This window comes from Plasmodium relictum, assembly GCF_900005765.1.
Source record: "Plasmodium relictum strain SGS1 genome assembly, chromosome: 1".
Taxonomy (NCBI): domain Eukaryota; phylum Apicomplexa; class Aconoidasida; order Haemosporida; family Plasmodiidae; genus Plasmodium; species Plasmodium relictum.
In genome coordinates, this window is record NC_041679.1 from 671,531 (window position 1) to 693,206 (window position 21,676).

Below are 21,676 nucleotides of genomic sequence, written 5' to 3' on the forward strand. Positions count from 1 at the left end.
ACAATAAATAAGATGATGATGATTGTGATAATAATAAATTTATAAACATGTGAAAAAAAAAAAAAAAAAAAAAAAAAAAAAAAACTAAAGAAACATAATATCTTATTTAGGATAATCTAAATATATATATATATATATATATAAAGAAATTATATTAAAAAATAAAAAAATTACATAAAAACAAAAAATTATTTAAATAAACTTTTTTTTAATTATTATTTCTTTTTTTTTTGATCTAATGATAAATTATTTTTAATTTCATCAACTGTGTTAGAATAATTACAATTATTCATGTTTTTAATTAAATTATTTTGGGATAAATTAGATTTCATATCACTTAAAACATTATTTATTAAATTATTTTTTGTTAAATTATATTTAATTATGCTATAAGTGGCCTGTTTACCTATTAAACTACTACTTAAATCAGATTCATATTTATTTTTTATTTCATCTGCTGAGTTTAGTTTATAATTATTATATTGACTTAAGTTATCTTCATTTGCTAACTGCTTTTTATTACTATTATTATCATTATTAATATTATCATTACTGTAATTATTAATATTATTATTTATTTTATTATTTTCGCTGTTATTATTATCACTATTAATGTTATTATTATTATTATTTTTTTTTTTTTTATTATTATTATTAATTCCATTATAATTTCTATTATCATTATTACTATTATTGATATTATCTTTATTATTAATCTTACTCTTATTATGATTAATAATATTATTATTATTAATGCTATTATTACTTTGTGTTTTGTTGTCACTATAAAGAAAATTTTTTAAGACTTCATGGTTATTTTCTTTTTTTTCATTGTTATTATCTTTCATTCTTATATCTTTCGTAGTATCATTACTGGATAATTTATCATACAAATTAATTAATGCTTCTTTTAAATTCTTGTTTTCATTAATTGTGTTATATTCTTTTTCGTTCTTAAAACCTTTAAAGTTCTTTTTTGGCAAAATATGTTTGTTTACGTGTAACGATTCTAGGATTTTTTCAAAATTATCAAAAGTATTCGTTCGATTTAAATTTATTTGATTAGAATAATTTGTATCATTAGGATTTTCGAAAAATTCCTTTTGGACTTTTTTCTTTGTATCTACTTCTAAAGAATAATTCATATAATTGGATATGATTTTATTATTATTGCTTATTGCAGCATTATCATAATTTTTAAAGTATCTATTTAACTCTTCGTTTTTTTGAAAATCATCAAATTTCTCATTTAAAATTATATTTTTTTCTAAGTCTTTATAACCTTTATGAATTTTAAAATTATTAAGTATTTCATTACTCAATTTTTCATTTTTTTCTTTACTAAAATAAATATTTTCTAAATGACAACTACCTTTATCAGAATAAGAAGGTAAATATATTGGGAGTGTATCACTTTTTTTTTCATTAGTAATAAAATTAGGTAGTTTCATGTTAGCCTCTTTTTTTGAATCATTCCCTTTTTTATTTTCTTCATCTTCAACTCTTATTTCGTTAAAAGAATCAGATGAATATTGATTCTTTATTTTATTGCTATTATAATTATTATTTATAGTATTTGAGTCACTTAACAAATTTTCATTTCGTTTAATATTATTATTACGATTTAGTTTTTTTTCGTATTTTAATTGAATTTTTTCTGTTACTGCTTTTTCTTGTTCGTTTATACGATTTATATTTTTATGTTTTTTTCTTAAATTATACTTTGAATCAAAATTGTTTAAATTTAAAGCATCGGCATTATTCGTAATTTCATTATTCAAGTGAGATGAATAAGCAGATCTTTTATTCGCTTTTTTTTTTCCATAATTATTATTTTTGGTTTCTTTCATTAAAATATTTAAGTATTTATCTATGCTGAAATTCTCCTCACTATTGTTTTTATTTTTAATACTTAATAAAGTAGACAAAATTTGGTCTTTTTGTTTGCTACTTAAATCTTTGAAAAGTGTGTCAGTTTCTGCTTCTTTTAAAAGGTTATATATTATTTCTTCCTTTATTTCTCCTTCATTTCCCTTTTTTTTTTTCCTTTCTTTTTCTATGTGTTTTTTATTATCCCATTGGTCTTTTATTTCTTCTTGTCTAGGTAATTTTTGTTCCTTTTTTTCTTTGTGCACTACCATATCAGTTTCTTCTTTTATTTCAATTTTATTATTTTCACTGTAATTGTAATTTCTTTTAGTATCCATATTTTTTGTTTGATTTTCTACTAAATACTTTATATCATTCATTTCTTTATTATTAGTACTAATGTTATCATTTATTTTTAAAAAAATGTCTTTTTTTTTTAAATTTGATGCTTCTTTCATAGCATCATTTTTTTTTGTGTTAAATAAATTTTCATAAATAGGGCTATTAGTATATTTGTTGCATTCCATTTTTTGATTATCCATTGAGTATATATAAGAATTATTTTTATCATTTATATCATTTACTAAATTTTTTAAAAAATTAGTTTCCCCTTTATCTTTTTCTTGTAATTTAAAAATATTCAAATTTTCACTTTTATTTTTTTTATCATTTGTTATTTTTTTATCATCGTTCAAATGATCATCTGCATGTATACACTTTTTATTCATTCTTTGTGTTTGAAGATTTCCGTTAAGAATTTGATAATAATTTTCTAATAATTTATTTTGAAATAATTTTTCATTATTTTCTTTTCGAGCGCTTATATTTTTATTTTCATTTATGTTACCTAATTTAGTGTGTCCTAAATATAATTTATATAACAATTCTAATTTGTTGTAATCTACTTCTTTATTCTTTTTCATATCAAATAGATGCGCAAGAGATTTTACATTTTCTTCATGAAATACGTAATTATTATTAGTACTACTACCATTATTATTATTGATAGCAGAAGTAAAATTGCTATTATTATTATTATTATTATTATTATTATTATTATTATTATTATTATTATTATTATTATTATTATTATCATTATCGTTATTATTATTGTTATCATTATCATTATTATTATTACTTTTGAAAATATTTTTTGAATGGAATACATTGTTTTCTTCTTTTGATTCTAATGGATTCTGAAAATGATTACAAGTTAAATTAGCATTTTTGCTTGTATCACCATTTACAACATTAAACAAATTATGATTTAAATGATACATACCTTCATGAGTGCACTTTTCCTTTATTTTACTTATGTTACTTAGATGTTCTCTACTTAATGAATTAATATCAGACAAAACGTTTTCTTCTACACATTTATTTTTTATATAATTGTTATTTAAACTGTTTGCTAATTTTAGATTTTTATTTAAATAATGAGGATAAAATTCATTATTCATTAAATGATATTTCGCTTTATTTATTTCTTTATAATAATTGGTAATTAAACGATAAACTGTATTGTTATGAGTACAATCAGAACAATTTTTATTATCATATTTATTAGCTGAATTATTTGAACAAATGCACTTATTTTCTTCTTTCACATTTAAAAAATTATTGTTATTATTAATAAAGCCTTCTTCAAATTCATCATTATAATTTTCCTCGCACCTTTCTTTTTCATTATCTACTTCTGTTTTCTCATTTTTACTTTTAAAATTAGTTTTCAAAAGATTATTTGACTTATTTAATAGCTGATTATCTTTTAAATTATAATTAACATTATCAACTTCATTGACATAATTGTTTTTTACATTTTCTGGTATTTCTCTATTATTTTCATAAACATTTTTTAAAATCATCATGTCTTCCTTATTGAATGATTTATGCAATTTTGTAATGCCTATAGATGATATATTTTCAGAATTATAATTGCATGTGAGAACATTATCATTATCATTACTATTGCTGTCTGTATTCTTTTCTTTATCAAATGGATAAAATTCGTTATTTAAATAATTTAATCCTAGTAAACTTTTATCTATTTCCCCATTGAAACTATCACAAATAAAATCATTTAATAAATTATGATCATGAGTAGGTAGCATCTTTTTGTATTTTTTTATCATATACTTGAACAAATTATCATTTATATAATTTACATTTTTTAATATAGTTGATAAATCTACATATGAATATTTATTTTTTTTATTTTGATAATATTTTAAAAGTTTGCTAATATTAACATGAACATTATCACTGAAATTATCAATAGGTATGTTTTTATAATTATTATTGTAATAACAATTATGAATATTTTGATAATTGTAATTGTTATTGTATGTATTTTTTTCTTTACTCTGTATATTATTTTCTAAGGCATTGCATGCTTTTTTATTAAATTTATATATATCCATTAATTCATTTTTTCTTTTTTTTTTCTTTTTTTTTTTGTTCTTCTTCTCTTCATAATAATTATGATAAGTACCATGCATATATTGATGCTTGTAGCAATATAATATTTCATGTCTACTAGTTTTATAAAAGTTAGGCCAAGATAGGTAATTATAAGCACAACTTAAATGAATAAAATTGTCACAATTATTAACACTACATTTTAAAGATGGAAAATTAAGTAAACAGACTGAACATTTTCTATGATATAAATGATTAAATAAAATAGTTAGATTAAAATATCTATTACCATATATGTGATTAAATGTATAATTATTAAAATATAAACAATCTTTATGGCATGTGTACTTTAAATATTTACCATTTCTATGCTTCAATCTTATAATACCAATGAAATATTTATTTATTGTTTGTGTTTGATTACAGAAAATGCATCTAATATTATCAAACCAAGTTTCGTATTCATTTTTATTTAATCCAATAATTTCATCATCGTAAATATATATAAAAAATTTTGTATCAATATTTTTTATGACAATTTCTTTATAATTTTTTATATCTCTATTATAAAAACACTTCGTTAATTTATTCATATAAATTACTTTATTCGTCTTTTCAATTATCCTATAAGCCTCTCTTTTCCCGCTTAAGTACGAACCAACTAAAGGGTTGCAATCATTTTGATGAGTGTGCTCACCAGCGAATAATAATCTATTTACTGGAAATGACAAAATATCTTTATCAATTAATAAGCTTTTTTTTTTTAAAAAAGAATTTACTCCTCTAGAAAAATTGTTATTAACCCAATCATAAAAATATATTTTTTCTATTTTTATTTGTGGCAAATTGTTTCTTAAAAAATGAGCACAATCATCTATAACTTTCTTTTTTTTTATTCTACCAACTTGTTTACTATATTTTTTTTTTAAAAATAAAGCAATAATGGGGTGTGAACTATAGAAAATAATATGACTATACTTATCTGTTGCTGTTTCGCAATTATGTGAAATATATTTCTTTTTACCATCTATTAAATGTTCTTTTTTTAAACATTTAATTAAATTGCTTTCTTTATTAAATAACATGTTGTCATATATACTATTTTTTTTTTTTTTTCTTTTCCATTTCTCTTTTATTCCATTTCCTTCCATAATATCATTATATGATTTCAATTTCTTTAAATCATTCACGTCTTCTAATTGTTTTCGGAAAAAATCAATGCTGCTATTATCATCAACTTTATTATCATTGACAATATCATTTGTGTTTTTTATATTATAACATTTGCTATCGAAATCTTTGAATGAAGCGTTATTTGTTTCATCTGCATCTCTATCAAAATACATAGGCGTATTTTTAAATGAATCTTCTAAATTATCATATTGATGGTCATCTGTCATATTATTTATTTCTGTTACTTTTGTTTTATTAATGGAATCATGATTTGCTATTTTTTTATTGAAACTATCTACGTTTGAATAATCAAGGGGAGTATTTTTATTTTTTCCAGCTTCTTCACCATTAATACTTTTGTTTACTGAATTTAGAATATCGTTAAAAGAATCATATTCATAAAAAGAAATATTTTTTTTCTTTTTTTTTTCTTCACTGGGATTATTAAAAAATAAAACAATATTTTGATCATTATTAAAAACTTTTTCTTTTAATGCAATTATAATCTTATTATTTTTTGCAACTCCTAATCTCTTTATACTATTAATCTTCCAATCAGGTAATTTAGGAATAAATTCAATTAATCCTGTATTCGAGTCTGATGAATCTTTTTTATTTCTTGATAATTTTATATATTTTTTTTTTTCTTCTCCTTCATTATCACTATTACTTAATATATTTGAATTATTCATATCTATCAAATTATTATTATCTATTTTTTTATTTGCCAATGTATATATATTTTTTTTTTCCTCTTTTTGATCATAATAAATTACATTATTTGATTTTTCAGTATGTTCTTCATTATATTTAGATGTTTCTATTTTGTTATATAAATATGTATTATTATCATCACAATTTATTTTGTTATTATTGTTATCAATATCATCATGGTTATTTCTATATATAATATCATTTTCATTAAATTCATTATTTTTATCATTACTCAACTTTATATTATTTTTATGAATATTGTTTCCATCAATATATGTTTTATGATTATTCTTATTGTTATAATTACATTTTATATTACTATTACTATTATTTTCATTCGTAGTTATATCAATATTATTTATTATATAATCGCTTACATTGCAAAAATCATTCATATTATCTGATAAACTTTTGCTATTATTATTTCTTATAATTAGTATATTACCGTTTTCATTTTGGACGAATTTCTTGTTTTTTCCACCTATAATAACTTCATTCTTCTTTTTTTTTTTTTTTCTTTTGTTATTAAAATATTTCATACTATCTTTTAAGACTCCAAGTGGAACAGTAATAATACAATAGTCATACAATTTGTTATCAATGTGATTTTTAAAGCTAAGTTTTATATTATCATTATATGAATAAATTTTATTAACAATTTTATTTTTTTCTACCTTTATATTTTGTTTTAGTTTTTTAATAATTCTACTTAATTCAAATGTACAACATATATTTTTAAAAATATCTAAAAATTTTAAATTGTAAAAAACGTATTGAATAGATAATGAATAAATATTTATTCCATAATAAGATTCAATATAGGATATATATAATTTTACATATATGTATCTGGGGTTTTTCTCTTTTTTCATTTTTTCCATTTCAATATTCATTACTTCACCAAAAGAAGTATATAAAAATTTTTTCTTATTTTTTATGCTGCTAAAGTTTTTTGAATTAAATGTGTTTTCGTAATAGTTTCTTATTTTTCTAATTATCTTAAAAAATTCATTTCTCATTTCATATTTATAAATTTTTTTATTATTATAATATATATAATGCTTATACAAATGACGATTTATATTACTATATATGTTTTTTCTTAAACAAAAATTAATCAAAGGATTCTTTCTATTTACAAATAAATTTACTTCACCTAGATACGTTTTTCTGTAATTACTAGAATAAAAAAACTTCCCTCCTACTCTATTTCTAGCCTCATAAACAGTGACATCAACATCATGATTTTTTAAGATATATGCTGCAGATAAGCCTGATAAACCAGCACCAATAATTACTACTTTTATTTTTTTACTTACATTCTTTATTGTGTTTATATGATATATTATATCGTTATAATTACATTTTTTGTTTTTATTGGATTTTTTTAATAATAAAGCATTTTCTTCTTTGTATACAAATATATTGTCATTTCTTTTTTCTGATATGTCAATTTTTTTATCATATGTCCATTTCTTCTTCATATTATTCAAATTAGGATTATCAGAGAAAGAATCATAACTAGAAGAACAATTAAGATAATCGTCTATTTCATTTCTTTTACTATTTTTTCTTATGTAATCATTATCGTAATCTTCATTATTATTTTCTTCTTTTTCCATTTTGTTGTTTTCTTCTTTTTCTTCATTATCACTATATGTAAAATTAAAATCATTTAAATTGTTTGTATAAAAACAACTTAATTCATCATCAAATAAATTAAATATTAATGAGTCGTTGTCACTAGAGCTAGAATAACAATTAGAAACATTCATATCATTGTAATTATACTTTGATATTTCACTGTTCACACTTGTATATAAACTGTCATTTGATCTATAGTCAATGCTTTTTATAATTTTTTTAATATATTTTTTACTATGTTTATTTTTGTTATTTTTACTTATATTATTTTTATCACTGTTATTATCTTCATCATCATCACTATTATTATTATCGTTATTTCTGACACTATTATAACTGTTATCGTTATTATTACTACTATTATTATTAACATTATTATTATTAATATTATTATTATTGTTATAATTATTTATAATATAATTATTATCATTTTTATTATTATTATTATTGTTATCATTATTATTATTATTATCATTATTATTATTATTACTATTATAATTGTTTATAATATAATTATTATCATTATTGTTATTATTAACATCATTATCATTAATTTTATTGTTGTAATTATTTAAAATATAATTACTATCGTCATTACTATTATTTTCATTTTCAATATAGTTGTCATTATCACTATCATTGTCATTTTCATCGTCATTATTATTATTATTACTTCTATTATCTTCATTATTGTTGTTTTGATTATTATTATTATTATTATCACTATTATTATTATTATTATTATTATAACCATATAAATGTTTTCTTATAAGTTTATCATAATGTTTCATGTTAATTAAGTATATATTTAGATTTTCAAGTTCATTTACATTAATTAAACTCTTTATATCATGATTTTCTTGATAATTAATATTTCTACATATATAATTTATAATATGTTCTATTCCTTTATTATTTTTTTTATTTAAACTGTATTCATTTATTACATTTTCTTCTTTGTTAACAGTTATTTTTTCATTAATAATATTTTCTTTTTCATTTATGCATATATTGTTCCCTCTTACATAATTTTTATTAAACATTAAAAATGTACAATTTTTTAAATTATTTTGTTTTTCAATTCTTTTATTAACATCTTCGTTTATTCCGCCTTGTAAGTGACGATTTTTAATAGCATAATGATCTTTTTCTTCATTAAATAAACTCTTATTCCTGTTACTTTGAATTATTCTATTAGAATTTCTCTTTGAATTTTTTTTTTTTTTTTTTTTTTTTGAAATATTCCTATGAAAAATATTCGTTAAATATATTTTATTAAATATATTATTATTCTTTTTTATAACTTTAAAAAATATTTTTTTTCTGTTAATAGGATTTATTTTTTTTAAACTATACTTTTTATAATTCATTATTTTAGGTATTTTTTTCATTTTATCCATTTTACTTCTGCTTGTTCTTCCATTTTTATATATATTAGTTGTAATATCATATATTTCATTTTTTAAAACATTTCCATTCATATCATAAACAATATATGGACTCATTTTATCGCATCTATTATAAAAATTATTATCTTTTTTTTGATTCATACTATTCAAAGTAAAAGAACTGTAGCTTTGATACATTAAATAACTCAGCATTTTTTTTATTTTATTAATTTTTTTTTTTTAACAAATAAATTTTCAATTTTTTTTTTTTCTTTTTTATTTTTTTTTTTATTTGAAAATAAAATATATCATACTTTATATACGCACTTATGCCTTAATATACTTTTTCATTATTTATTAAAAAAAAAAAAAAAAATTAAATAAAATAAAAAGTCTTTTTTTATTATTACTCTATATTTAATTATAATAATTCAATTTAGAGTCACACAAAATGATACAATTAGGTTATTTCTCATTTTTATTCACGTATAAATATATTCATTATAACAATTTAATTTACATATATTTTTTTTGCTCGCTGAATATATATATATATATATATTTTTGATTTTTTTTGTTTGTTCTAAGAACTTTCTAATATATTACTTATATTTATGTATTTATTCAATTTTGAAATTAATTAAATTTAAAATATTATTGAGATAATATCATATCATAAAAACATATGTTCTTTATATATAATACTATTATAATATATTAAAATAATGAACATACAAAATCTTTGTCACTTTATATATATGCTATTTTTTTATTTTTCTAATTTTTTTTTTTTTTATTTTTAAATTTCATTAGACTTTAAATAGGTTTATATATATATATACATATATATATATATAAACATATTTATAATTTTAATTATGATTAATAAAATAAATTGATATTTTATCTAATTAGAGTAACAAATTAAAACAATATATATATATATATATATATATATATATATATAATAAATTTAATTACATTTTAGAAAAGATTTAATATAGTTATATTTGTACATAAAAAAAAAAAAATTATTGTCTAAATAAATATATATTATTAATAATAAGTAAATAATATAAAATTAGTAAATATAATTAATATACAAATTAATATAGAAAAAAAAAAATAATACATTTTCTTATATTTTTTCTTTTGTTTTCTTTTTTCTATTATTTTTTTCTTTTTTTTTTAAATATTAAAACAAAAATAATAGAATAGCAAATCTTTAGATGAGAAATCAAACACAAGAATTTTAATGAATAAAACTTTTATTTAAAATATAAGAAAAAACATTTATTATCTTAAATATATACATTTAAATACTTTCAATATATTTAATTTTTTTCTTAAAACAATTATTAATTAAAAAAGAAAGAAAAAAAGGATAAATATTTCATTTATTTTTTTCTATCTCTAATAACTTATCTATTAAAATATTTAATAAATTGTTATATTTTATATATTTTTCTTTTAATCTCTATTATATTTTAATATCTAAGTATTCACATAACTAATTTTTTACTATGTTTTATAATTGATACATATATGTAAAAAAAAAAAAAATAAAAATAAAAAAATTTTAAGTGATTCAATTAATATGCATGCCAAGTTATACATTTTATATACTAAGTAGTAAATATTCATATAATAAATTTTTACATAAAAAAAAAAAAAAAAAGAATTAATATACAGATAAAATCATTATTATAAATATATGTAGGCTTACATATATTTTGTTTAAAAAATTAAAATAGTAAAAAAGTATAAAAAGGAAAAGATTAATTATTTTTTAAAGCCTTGTTAATGGTTATTTTTAAATTAGAAAAATATATGAAAAAAATAAATAAAAATATAAAAGTATAGCAAAAAAAAAAAAAAAAAATATATGTTTATGCATAAATATATAAATGAAATAAACAAAATTCTATATTTTTTTTTAAGCTAAAATTATTTTTGTAAATAAATCAAAAAAAAAGTTTCTGTAAGGATATGCATAAAGATAACGAATTTAACATTAAATTATAATTTATAAAAAAAAAAAAAAAATTAGAAAATCACTTCTGAATGCATAATTTAAATATGTATAAAAATTATTAGTCACATAAAACAAATATGTTACCCAATGAACATTTCTAAAAGTAAAAATTAGGTAAATTTAAAAAAAAAAAAATATATTATAAGAAAATGAAAAATAACCACATAGATTAAAAAGAATAAAATACAAAAAATAGATGTACATATTGAAAAAAAAAAAAAAAAAAAAAAGGAAATAAGTACAATAATTAAGATTTGTAGGTTTAAAAAAAAAAAAAATAGCTAATATTAAATATGCAAAAAAAGAGATTTTTTTTTTATTATTGACTGTGAGTTTTTTTTTTTAACTATATTAGAATATATATTTTTATGAATAATTTTACTACACACGCACACTAAAAAATATATATAAATATCATTTTTTTAAATAAAAATAATACGTTTTTATTTTAATATTAAAAATAAAAAGAAAGTTTTCTAATTTTTTATTTTAATTAATATATAAAATAAAGAAACTTCATTAAATTATGTAAAAATACACAACTGACATTTAAAAAAAATATGGGAAAAAAAAAAATTAAAAAAATAATGTATAATTGCATGTGTTTGTAATTAAAACAATATTTTTTATACACATTTATACGTGTATATATATATATATATATACATATCGTTTCAGACATATTAAATTTATAATATTTTGAACATTTATATATGATAAATTTTTTGATACTTGCAACTTAAAAGAGTTCCTCATAAATTTTTTATGTTACTTTAAAATAAATAGGAATATATAATGTAGTGAGTTGGTATATTTATATAATTTCTTCTGATTTTTAGAAAATTCATATGAATCATAACACACTTATAAAAAAATAATTAATAAATTAATTAAAAAAAAATATATATATTAAATTCCTTTAAAGTAATATAGAATAAAATAATTGGGTTTAAAAAAAATTAAAAGAAAAAGAGGAAAATAAATTATATAGTTATTAATTAGAATGAAGATATATATTAAATAAAAAAAAATAATAATCTAATTGTAGCAAAATAGACTATATTGAAACTAAATTGATAAATTAAATATATGAAGATAAAATAAAGTGTACATAATATATATAAAATAAGTAGAAAATATATATATATATATATATATGTATATATATTATATAATATTAAAATTAATTTTGCATTTGAAAAATAAGTGAAATGGAACAAAAAAAAAAAAAAAAAAGTTAAATTTAAATGGAAAACAAATGAAATAAAAAAAAAAAAAAAAGAGATAAATAGAATAAGATGGACATATGAATACAAAATCTATAAGTCCTTGTAATTATATAGTTCTTTTAATAAATAAGAAAAGTAAGTAAATAATATTTTAAAAACGTACTATATCCTTTTTTGTATTTAGACAAAAAATATTCGAGAAGTATTATATTAATAAGGAAAAAAAAAAAAAAATGTCATTAAATAATTGTATTAGATTATTTACTTAATTTTATTATGCCAATATGTATACAGAAGTGCACGAGTTATTTTAAAATTAGTTTTAAATTTGAGAATTTTTATTTTGTAGTATATTACTTTAAATTTTTAGAATAATATATATAGGATATATTTTATGTTGAAAACAATTATTATAAATGTGCAGTTCAAATTTTAATAAAGTTTATCTATATAAAAAATATTTCATTCTGTTTATATAAAATTTATAAATTCATCTCAATTTTTTTTTTTAATTATATATATATTTGTTTAAAAAAAAAATAAATAAAAATAAAAATAAATGGATATATATATATGCATAAATATGTAACTAATAAAAAATTTTATAAAAATATATTTATATAATTTAAAAATATAACAAATTTGGTGTAAATATTTTTAAGTAAATTCATAAGATATAAATTTTATACATAATTGTGTTGCTGTCACATTTTTAATTTTGAGTATTTTTTTTTTCTTTGAAATAGTTCAATTTATTTCTTTAAAAATTTCTAAATCTTTTTAAGGTATATATATTTAGGTGTTTATTAAGAACAATTGTCTTTTAATTTAGAACAAGATGAATAAGTTATGTATAAACGAATGCATTCCTTATGTACAAAAATATGATTGGGGTCGAGGTAAGGATGGTTTAGTATATACTGTTATGAAAAATATTGTAAAAGATAATTATGAAATTATAAAAAAGGAAATTAATAGCTTAGATTATTTAAAAGAATATATTGAAAATGATGATGATCATCATAAAGAAAATACAACTTTAAAAAAAAATGAAAATTATGCAGAATTGTGGATAGGTAATCATGCAAAAAGCCCCAATTTAGTAGTCTATAATAATACTCTTATAAAAATAAAAGATTTTCTAAAAATTTACGAAGAAAAGAAAAATAAAAGGAATACAATTTTAAAAAAAATTTTTAGGAAAATACAAAATACAAAAAAGAAATATTTAAAAGTAAATTATATTACAAAATTAGAAGACACTAATAATTTTAAAGAAAATAATGATAAAAAAAAAGACTCAAATATAGAATATTCTTTATCAAATAAATATTCCTTAAAAAAAGATGATGCAGGAAATGATCAAAAAGAAAATGGTAATCTTTTTCCGTATCTTTTTAAAATCTTGTCAATTTCAAAACCATTAAGTATTCAAATTCATCCAAACGAAGAACAGTCTTTATATCTAAATAGTATTAATCCTCTCGTATATAAAGATAAAATATTTAAAACAGAAATGTGTGTGTGCATAAATTCTATGAGCTTATTATGTGGCTTTATGAACATTTTCAAAATAGCATTTTTAATAAGAAATATATACGAACTAAATGAATTTTTTTTAAATATTGAAAAAAATAAAAATGTAGACAAAAAAAATTCAAAATATGTTGAGGGGAATGAAGAATTAAATGATATAAGAGATAAAAAAAAAGAACATTTAGAACAAGAAAATAAGAATAATAAATCATTAAATAATGAAAAGGAGAATGATATATTTTTTTTATTCGAACTATTTAATCCCGAAAAAAATAATTATATTGAAGAAATTTTAACTATGCTATCACGTATTTACATATATATAATTAAATATTCCTTAAAAATGAATAGCGGATTAAATTACGATATTGTGTCAATTGTTGATGATTATGCTGAAAATATTCAAAAATATATATTTGAGGAAAATTTCTTCTACTCTTTTTATAAAAATGAAAATTTTTTAGAAGAAGAATTTAATTTGAGTAATTTAATAAAAGAAGGAAAAGAAAGATTACAAAAAAATTTAAAAAAAAAAAAAGATGCTAACTTTAAAGAATTTGATATATCTGGAAAGAACGAAAAAACTGAAACGGAAAGTGAGGAACATGAAAGTATTTTAACTAAATTAAATATATTCGACATTACTAAAAAAAAGGAAGAAGAAGAAGAAAATAAAATTGATAAGAATGATAAGAATAAAACTTATATTAATGTGAATGAACATAAATCAAATAATTTTGACAAAATAGAAGAAGATGAAAATGAATGTTATTTTTCTAGAAGAAAAAAAATAAAAGCTTTTTATGAGCATATGTATAAATTTTTTATTAATAAAATTCTGCAAGAAGACAGTAATATATTAAATAATTGCATTAATTCAATAATTGAAAAAAATGAGGTTTATGCTTCGTTTGTGAATAATGTAGAGACTCTAAAAAAAAAAATTGATAAGCTATATCTAAATATATGTTTAAAAAAAAATTATGAAGTTTTGTGTGAGGAAATTGAAAGAATTATTATCCATAGTATATTTGAAGTACTTAAAAATGTTTCTAAATACTACATGAATGATGGAGGTAGGATATTTATTTTTATTTTACAATTAATAAACTTGAATGACGGTGATGTTGTTTATATAAAACCAGGAGTGATTCATTCATACATATCGGGACATTGCTTAGAATGTATGACTAATTCTGATTTAGTTATTAGAGGTGGATTAACAAATAAAGAAATAGATAAATTAAATTTTATTAAATATGTAAATTATAAAAACAACTATCCTGTAATTTTAGAAAAGGAATTTATAAATTATAATATAGTATCATATAGTTATCATAGCATGAAGCATTTCAAAATATTATTAATTACAATTAATCCAGGAGAAAAAATTAACCATTTATTTTCTGAAAAATGTTTTACTTCATGTATTATTATGTCAACTAATAAAAAAGTTAAAATAACAGGAAAAAAAAATGATAAAAAGAAAATAATTATTAATAATGTAAGAAATGGTATGGTATTACTTATTGCACCAAATATAAAGGTTAGTATATCTAATTTTTATTCAAATATTGATGACGGAAATAAAGAATTTGTTATGTACTGTGCTACCTCTTGAAATATAAATTTTTTATTTTTATTGGTTATTTTAATATCTTAAATATAGGATTTTTTTTTTTGTGTATATTATATATATATATTTATGCTTGTTTTATATAAATATTTATATATTTTTATTATTTCATATGCAATTCTTTTTTTTTTTTTTTTTTTGACAATTTTATACATCTAGTTGTAGCATTTTTTTATTATACTTTTTTGTTCTTTTATATAGGTGATAAAATTACATTTTTTTTTTTAATTCTTCTTTAGAAATCTTTTCGTTTGTATTGATTTTTACTTTTTATTTTTTTCATTGAAATATTTGCTTTATTTTAATGTATGTTTTTAACTATTTTTTACTTTTTTAATTTCTGAAACATTAAAAGAAAAAAAAAAAAAGGAATAACTTACTCTTTTTAAAATTATGAAAAATTATATCTTTGTAGATATACAACATTAATTAATATAACATTTATATGCTATTATTTTTGTTTTTTTCTTTTCTTTTTTTTATTTTATATTAATATGGAAATGAAAATGTTTAAATAAAAAAGTTATTAATATTTAAAAAAAAAAGATAAAAATTAAAAATAAAATAAAAATGAAGTAAAAATAAAAATTTATAACAAATATATACGAACAAAAAAAAAAAAAAAAAAGAAAAATTAATTCAAATAAAAATTTGTTTAAAATCTTGTTTTATATGTTAATCTACTTCAGTTACGTTTTTTTTATATTCATTATTGTAATTCATTAAAAATAATAAATTTAATGCTTCAATATGATTGTCCGATTTCCAATTAATAACGTCTTTCATATATAAAAGCATTTTTTTCATTTGCTTTCTTCTATAAAAATTACAATAATAAAATAAAAATAAACAAACAGAATAAAGGAAACAAATAATAATCTTAGCACTAAAAAATGAATATACAATGTTTTAAATATATATATATATATATTTTTTTTTTTTTTATTACTTTATGCTTATATCTTTTTGTCCAAACCAAGGAATGGATTTGTTGATATTTGGTTTCGAAAAAGCATAGTTATCCAAATTTTCATTAGAAAAATTAAAATTAAATTTCTGATTTATGAGCTTGCTTTTTATTTGTTGTTTAAAAGGATTAATTAAATCATTTTCAACTATGTGCTTATTTAGGCATATATGCAAAATGAATTGAATAATATAAATACCACAATCATAACTATTATTTTGTTTCGGAATGATATTTGGATAAATAAACTTAAAAAATATTTCTTGAATATCAGTTTTTTTATTTTTCATTTCTTTTTTATTTATTGTCATTTGATCTAATATAAATAAATGCTCTACATATTTTTTTAATTTTTGTAAAATTTTATTTCCTTTTATAGAAGGTAATAAAGAATCTAGATATATCATGTAAGCTATTTTAATGTTTTTATTTTTTTTTTCTATTTTTAATTTCTTTTTTTTATTTAGGAAAATTTTATCGGTAAATCTATTTGGGTGATTTTTTTTTGAGAACTCATCATTAGAGAACATTGTACTAGATTCACCTATATCGCTTAAACTTTTTTGAAATTGATTATAATAATATTCTTCATTATCATTTTCATTTAAGAAACTAAAATAATTTTTAAATACATTATATTTGCTCTTTTTAAAAAAAAATGATTCATTCGATTTGTTTCTAAATTTGTTATGTGAATTTTCAATTTCTCCTTTATAATAATCATTATCTCTTATAAGAATATTCACGTTCTTTTTTGAGGATTCTTTGTTTTTACAAATATTTTGCATATAAAAAATGCCATCTTGTTCACCAACTTCATTAATAATTTTATTACATTTATAATCTTCTGTTTTATATTCTAAAATTCTATCTATATTTTCTTGAGTATTATTAAATGGAAAATAAAGTAAAACTAACGACCAGTGAGTATTTTTGATATTAATAGGAATAAATACATATTTATATTCATATATTTTTTTTTTCAATTTTTTAATCCATCTATTTGTGTTAATATATGCTTTAAAAATGTCATCATATAATTCGATTTTCTTATAAAAAAAAGTATTAAATATATAAATATCATTCTTGTCTTTATCAAATTTTAGAATAAATGAATAAATATAATTATTAAAAAAGTCGATGATGGAATCATCAATATATTTTGATTTATTTAAACGAAAAATATTAAAATTGTCAATTTTGTAATTATTTAATTTCCATACATTTTTTTTTTCTAATATTTTTCTATTTATATAATATTTCAGTATCTCTGTATCTATTATTTTTTCTTTTTGCATAAATTGTAATTTTGCTTTTTCAATTTTAGAAAAATTTAAAAAGGTAGTAATATAAAATTTTAATTTATCTGTATATCTAAAATGTCTATAGTTGCAATATATTATTTTTATAATATCGTAAAATGTATTTACTTTATATTTTAAGAAAAAACGATTTAAAAATTCGTTAGATTCATTGTTTTTTTTACTTTCGTTATGATTAATTCTTAATTTCAACATATTTTCTTGAGTGCATCTCATTTTAAATACTTTATTTCTACTATTGTCATTATTATTATTATTACTATTATTGTTATCAATTATATCATCGTATTTATTATCACCATTAATATAATCATCAATGATATTATTATTATCATTATTATTATTAATATTATTATTAAGATTATTATTTTCATTGTTAATATTAATATTATTATTATTGTTGTTGTTCTTATTGTTTCTCTTGTTATTATTGTTATTGTTGTTGTCATTGTTGTTATTATTAACTTTTTTATTATTGCAGTAATTCTTTATAATATTATTATTATTACTGTTACTTTCATCATAATTGTTACCACATTTATTTGTTTTATCATTAATATTATTATTATTGCCATTATTATTTTTATCATAATTATTAGTATTACTGTTACCATCATCATTACTATTTATGCTATTATTGCTATTACTATGAATATTAAATTTATTTCCATGATTTAAATTATTTTTAAAGTAGTAATTTTCCCATTTTTTTTGATTTCCTTCCTTTATATAATCCTGATTTATATATTTATTTTCTACTACTATATCATCCTTTACATAAGTAAAATGTTCACTGTTATTTTTTACTTCGGAATCACTAAAAAAATTCTTTAAAATATTAATTTTATTTTTATTTTTTGTGTTCTTGTTATTAGTATTATTTTCCTCACTATAAATTATTTCTCTTTTGTCAATTTTTTTATTTTTAACATTAATAATATCACCTTCAGTATTTTTTTTTTTTTTTTCAGTCATAATTTTTTTATCATTAATTTGAATATCATAATAATTTTCAACATTATTAATTTTTCTTTTTTTTGTATTATTTTTATCTAAACTATCATTTTCATAAATATCATTTTTAGAATATTTATTCAATAATTTTTCTGTAGAAGAGTTACGATCTGTGTATAAATGAAAGTTTTCTTCTTTTTCATTATTTTCATCATTTGTTCTCATTTTATCTTTAAATAAATTTTCTTTATCAACTGCTTTGTTATTTATATATATTTTATCTTTATATAAATTTTCTTTTTCATTTTCAAAAATGTAATTTTTCTTTATTTTATCATATTCATAACATTTTACTTCATTTTCTGAATTGTAATTTTTTTTTATCCTTTCAAGTTCGCAGTAAGACTTTCCATCTTTAGAATTATATTCATCTTTTCTCTTTTTTTCTTTATCTTTTTCTTCCTTAACTGTTTTCTTTTCATCTGCTTGTTCTTTTTTTTGATTGCTTCTTTTTATTTGATCTGTTACATTTTCATCTAAATGAAAGTTAAAAATTAAATTATTATCATTAATTTTTTTTTTATTTTTTAACTTGCTTTCATTGTGATAATATTTATGTATTTTATTTAAGTGTTCGAAAACAAAATCATTTTTACTTTCATCAGAAATTTGTTTGTTACTATTATTTTGATTTTTTTTATTCTTTAAAATATCATTATTCTTTATAATATGGTTTCCATTTTCTTCCTTTTTTAAGTTTTTTTTTCTACTTTTTAGTAAAATATTGTCTAAATTGTTGTAACAAAAATTGGAATTTTTTAATTTTTCAATACTTGATTTTTTACATATTACATATTTTTGTATCATAACTTCTTCTTCATTTTTTAAGTTTAAATTTAATAAAATCCATTTTACTTTTAAATTATTTCTTGTAAGTATATTTATGCTTTTTTTTTTATTTTCTTTTATATCAGATTCACATTCTCTTGTTATAACTTCAGAATCACTAAAGAAAAGATCATTACTGCATATACTTATATCACTTTCATAATTTTCTAAAAAACTACATGGTATATTTTCATTTTTTATTTTACGTATAATGGAACCATATTCATTTTTTTTTTTTACTTTTGAATATTCCCTTTCTATAATTTTATATTTTTCATCATTTAAAAATCCTTTTATTTGTTTCATAAAATTTTCATCTTTACCTAAATAGCAACATTAATAAAAATAAAATAAAATAAAATAATAAAATAAGATAAAATAAAAAAAAAAAATTAATAACTATAGGTGATAAAGTAAAATATATGTAAATTTACTTTGATCTATATTGGCAAATTGATTCATAAAAATATGTGCAGGCTCGTGAAAATGAAGAAATAAAATTTTTATTTCATCATCATTTTTAGTATTATTAATATTATTGTTCTCAATATTTTCTATATTGATTAAACTATTTTTTTTCAAATTAATTTTTGAATGAAAATCATTATCTTCATCAAAAGAATGTTGCATATTTAAATCATCACATTGTATAAAACTATTTTTATTCATATAACCTATGTGACACTTGCTCTTTTTATCTTCTTTTGTTTTTTCCGGATTTTTATAAATTTTTTTTTCTAGAATATTTTTTAGACAACTTAATGTTTTATCATCGGTGTTACTTAATTTTGTATATTCAATGGTTGATAAATCATAACTGAAGTTTATGCTATCAAATAATTTGGTTACAAAAATTTTTTTTGATATATTTGTAGAATTTTCAATTTTTATTTTTTTTTCTTTTAATTTATTATTTACATGTATATCTTTACGGGGAGGTGACAATTCATTGATAAAATTATTATCTTCATCATTAACTGAATTAGTATTATAGCTATGTTCAATTTTTACTATATAATTTCCATTGGTTTCTATAGAATTATTTAATTTATCAATATTTATATTGCCTTTTATGTCTTCATAAGTATCATTTTTCTTTTTGGTATATTTACATTGTACTTCATATATATATATTTCATTATTTTTTTTATTTAAGCATAAATATAATTTTGTTTTTTTTTTTTTATAAAAATGATAGAGATATTTATTTTGACCTAAATTATTTTTATTTGTACTAGGATAAAACGAAATAATCTTTGAGTTACCACAAATATATGAAATTAATTCAACAATTATAAAATTATTATTATTTTCATCACATTTTTCATTACTATCATCTGATGATAATATTTCACATAAATTACTCGGAAATGTGTCTTTATCTTTTTTCTCTTTTTCAAAATAGTTGAAATTATTTTTATTTTTTTGATCATTCTTAAACCTACATTCTTTGTTTATATTTTTCATATTTTCCTCATATAACTTTTATTAATAATATTATTAATATATTATTATAATTTAATATTCCTTTTTCTTTTTTTTTTTTTTATTTTACCAACATATTTTTGTTTTTAGTAAAAAAAAAGAAAAAAAAATTTGAATGGATAAAACGGTTCTGAATTATTCTAACCTCTTTGGATATGAATGAAATGATTCCTTTAAAATTAAAAAAAATAAAAACATAAAAAAAAGATATACAAATATATAGATACAGATACACAAATAAATGTATAAATAAATACATATATGCTTTTTATTATGGAAATTTATTTTTCTTATTTATTAGGATAAAATTTTGTTTAATGTTTAAGAGTATTTTTAAAAATTAATATTAGTATCCTTTTCATTATATTATTCTTAACTATATTTTATATAAATACATTCTATTTTTATATATTTTAAT

The 21,676-nt window shown here is 17.6% G+C and overlaps 3 protein-coding genes across 3 annotated transcripts; 1 reads left to right on the forward strand and 2 right to left on the reverse strand.

The window, feature by feature from the left end:
- Nucleotides 1–215: 215 nt before the first annotated feature.
- PRELSG_0116000 (conserved Plasmodium protein, unknown function) lies at nucleotides 216–9,419 on the reverse strand (the record flags this gene model as incomplete). The annotated part of the gene is made up of 1 exon (XM_028679633.1): nucleotides 216–9,419. The coding sequence occupies one exon, from the start codon at nucleotides 9,417–9,419 to the stop codon at nucleotides 216–218; it is 9,204 nt and encodes a 3,067-aa protein (XP_028531519.1).
- A 3,889-nt stretch (nucleotides 9,420–13,308) lies between these two features.
- On the forward strand, nucleotides 13,309–15,627 carry PRELSG_0116100 (mannose-6-phosphate isomerase, putative; the record flags this gene model as incomplete). The annotated part of the gene is made up of 1 exon (XM_028679644.1): nucleotides 13,309–15,627. The coding sequence occupies one exon, from the start codon at nucleotides 13,309–13,311 to the stop codon at nucleotides 15,625–15,627; it is 2,319 nt and encodes a 772-aa protein (XP_028531520.1).
- Nucleotides 15,628–16,317: 690 nt separating this feature from the next.
- Nucleotides 16,318–21,240, reverse strand: SENP2 (sentrin-specific protease 2, putative; the record flags this gene model as incomplete). Its single annotated transcript, XM_028679655.1, has 3 exons — nucleotides 16,318–16,459; nucleotides 16,592–20,096; nucleotides 20,208–21,240. The coding sequence occupies 3 exons, from the start codon at nucleotides 21,238–21,240 to the stop codon at nucleotides 16,318–16,320; spliced, it is 4,680 nt and encodes a 1,559-aa protein (XP_028531521.1).
- Nucleotides 21,241–21,676: the final 436 nt, after the last annotated feature.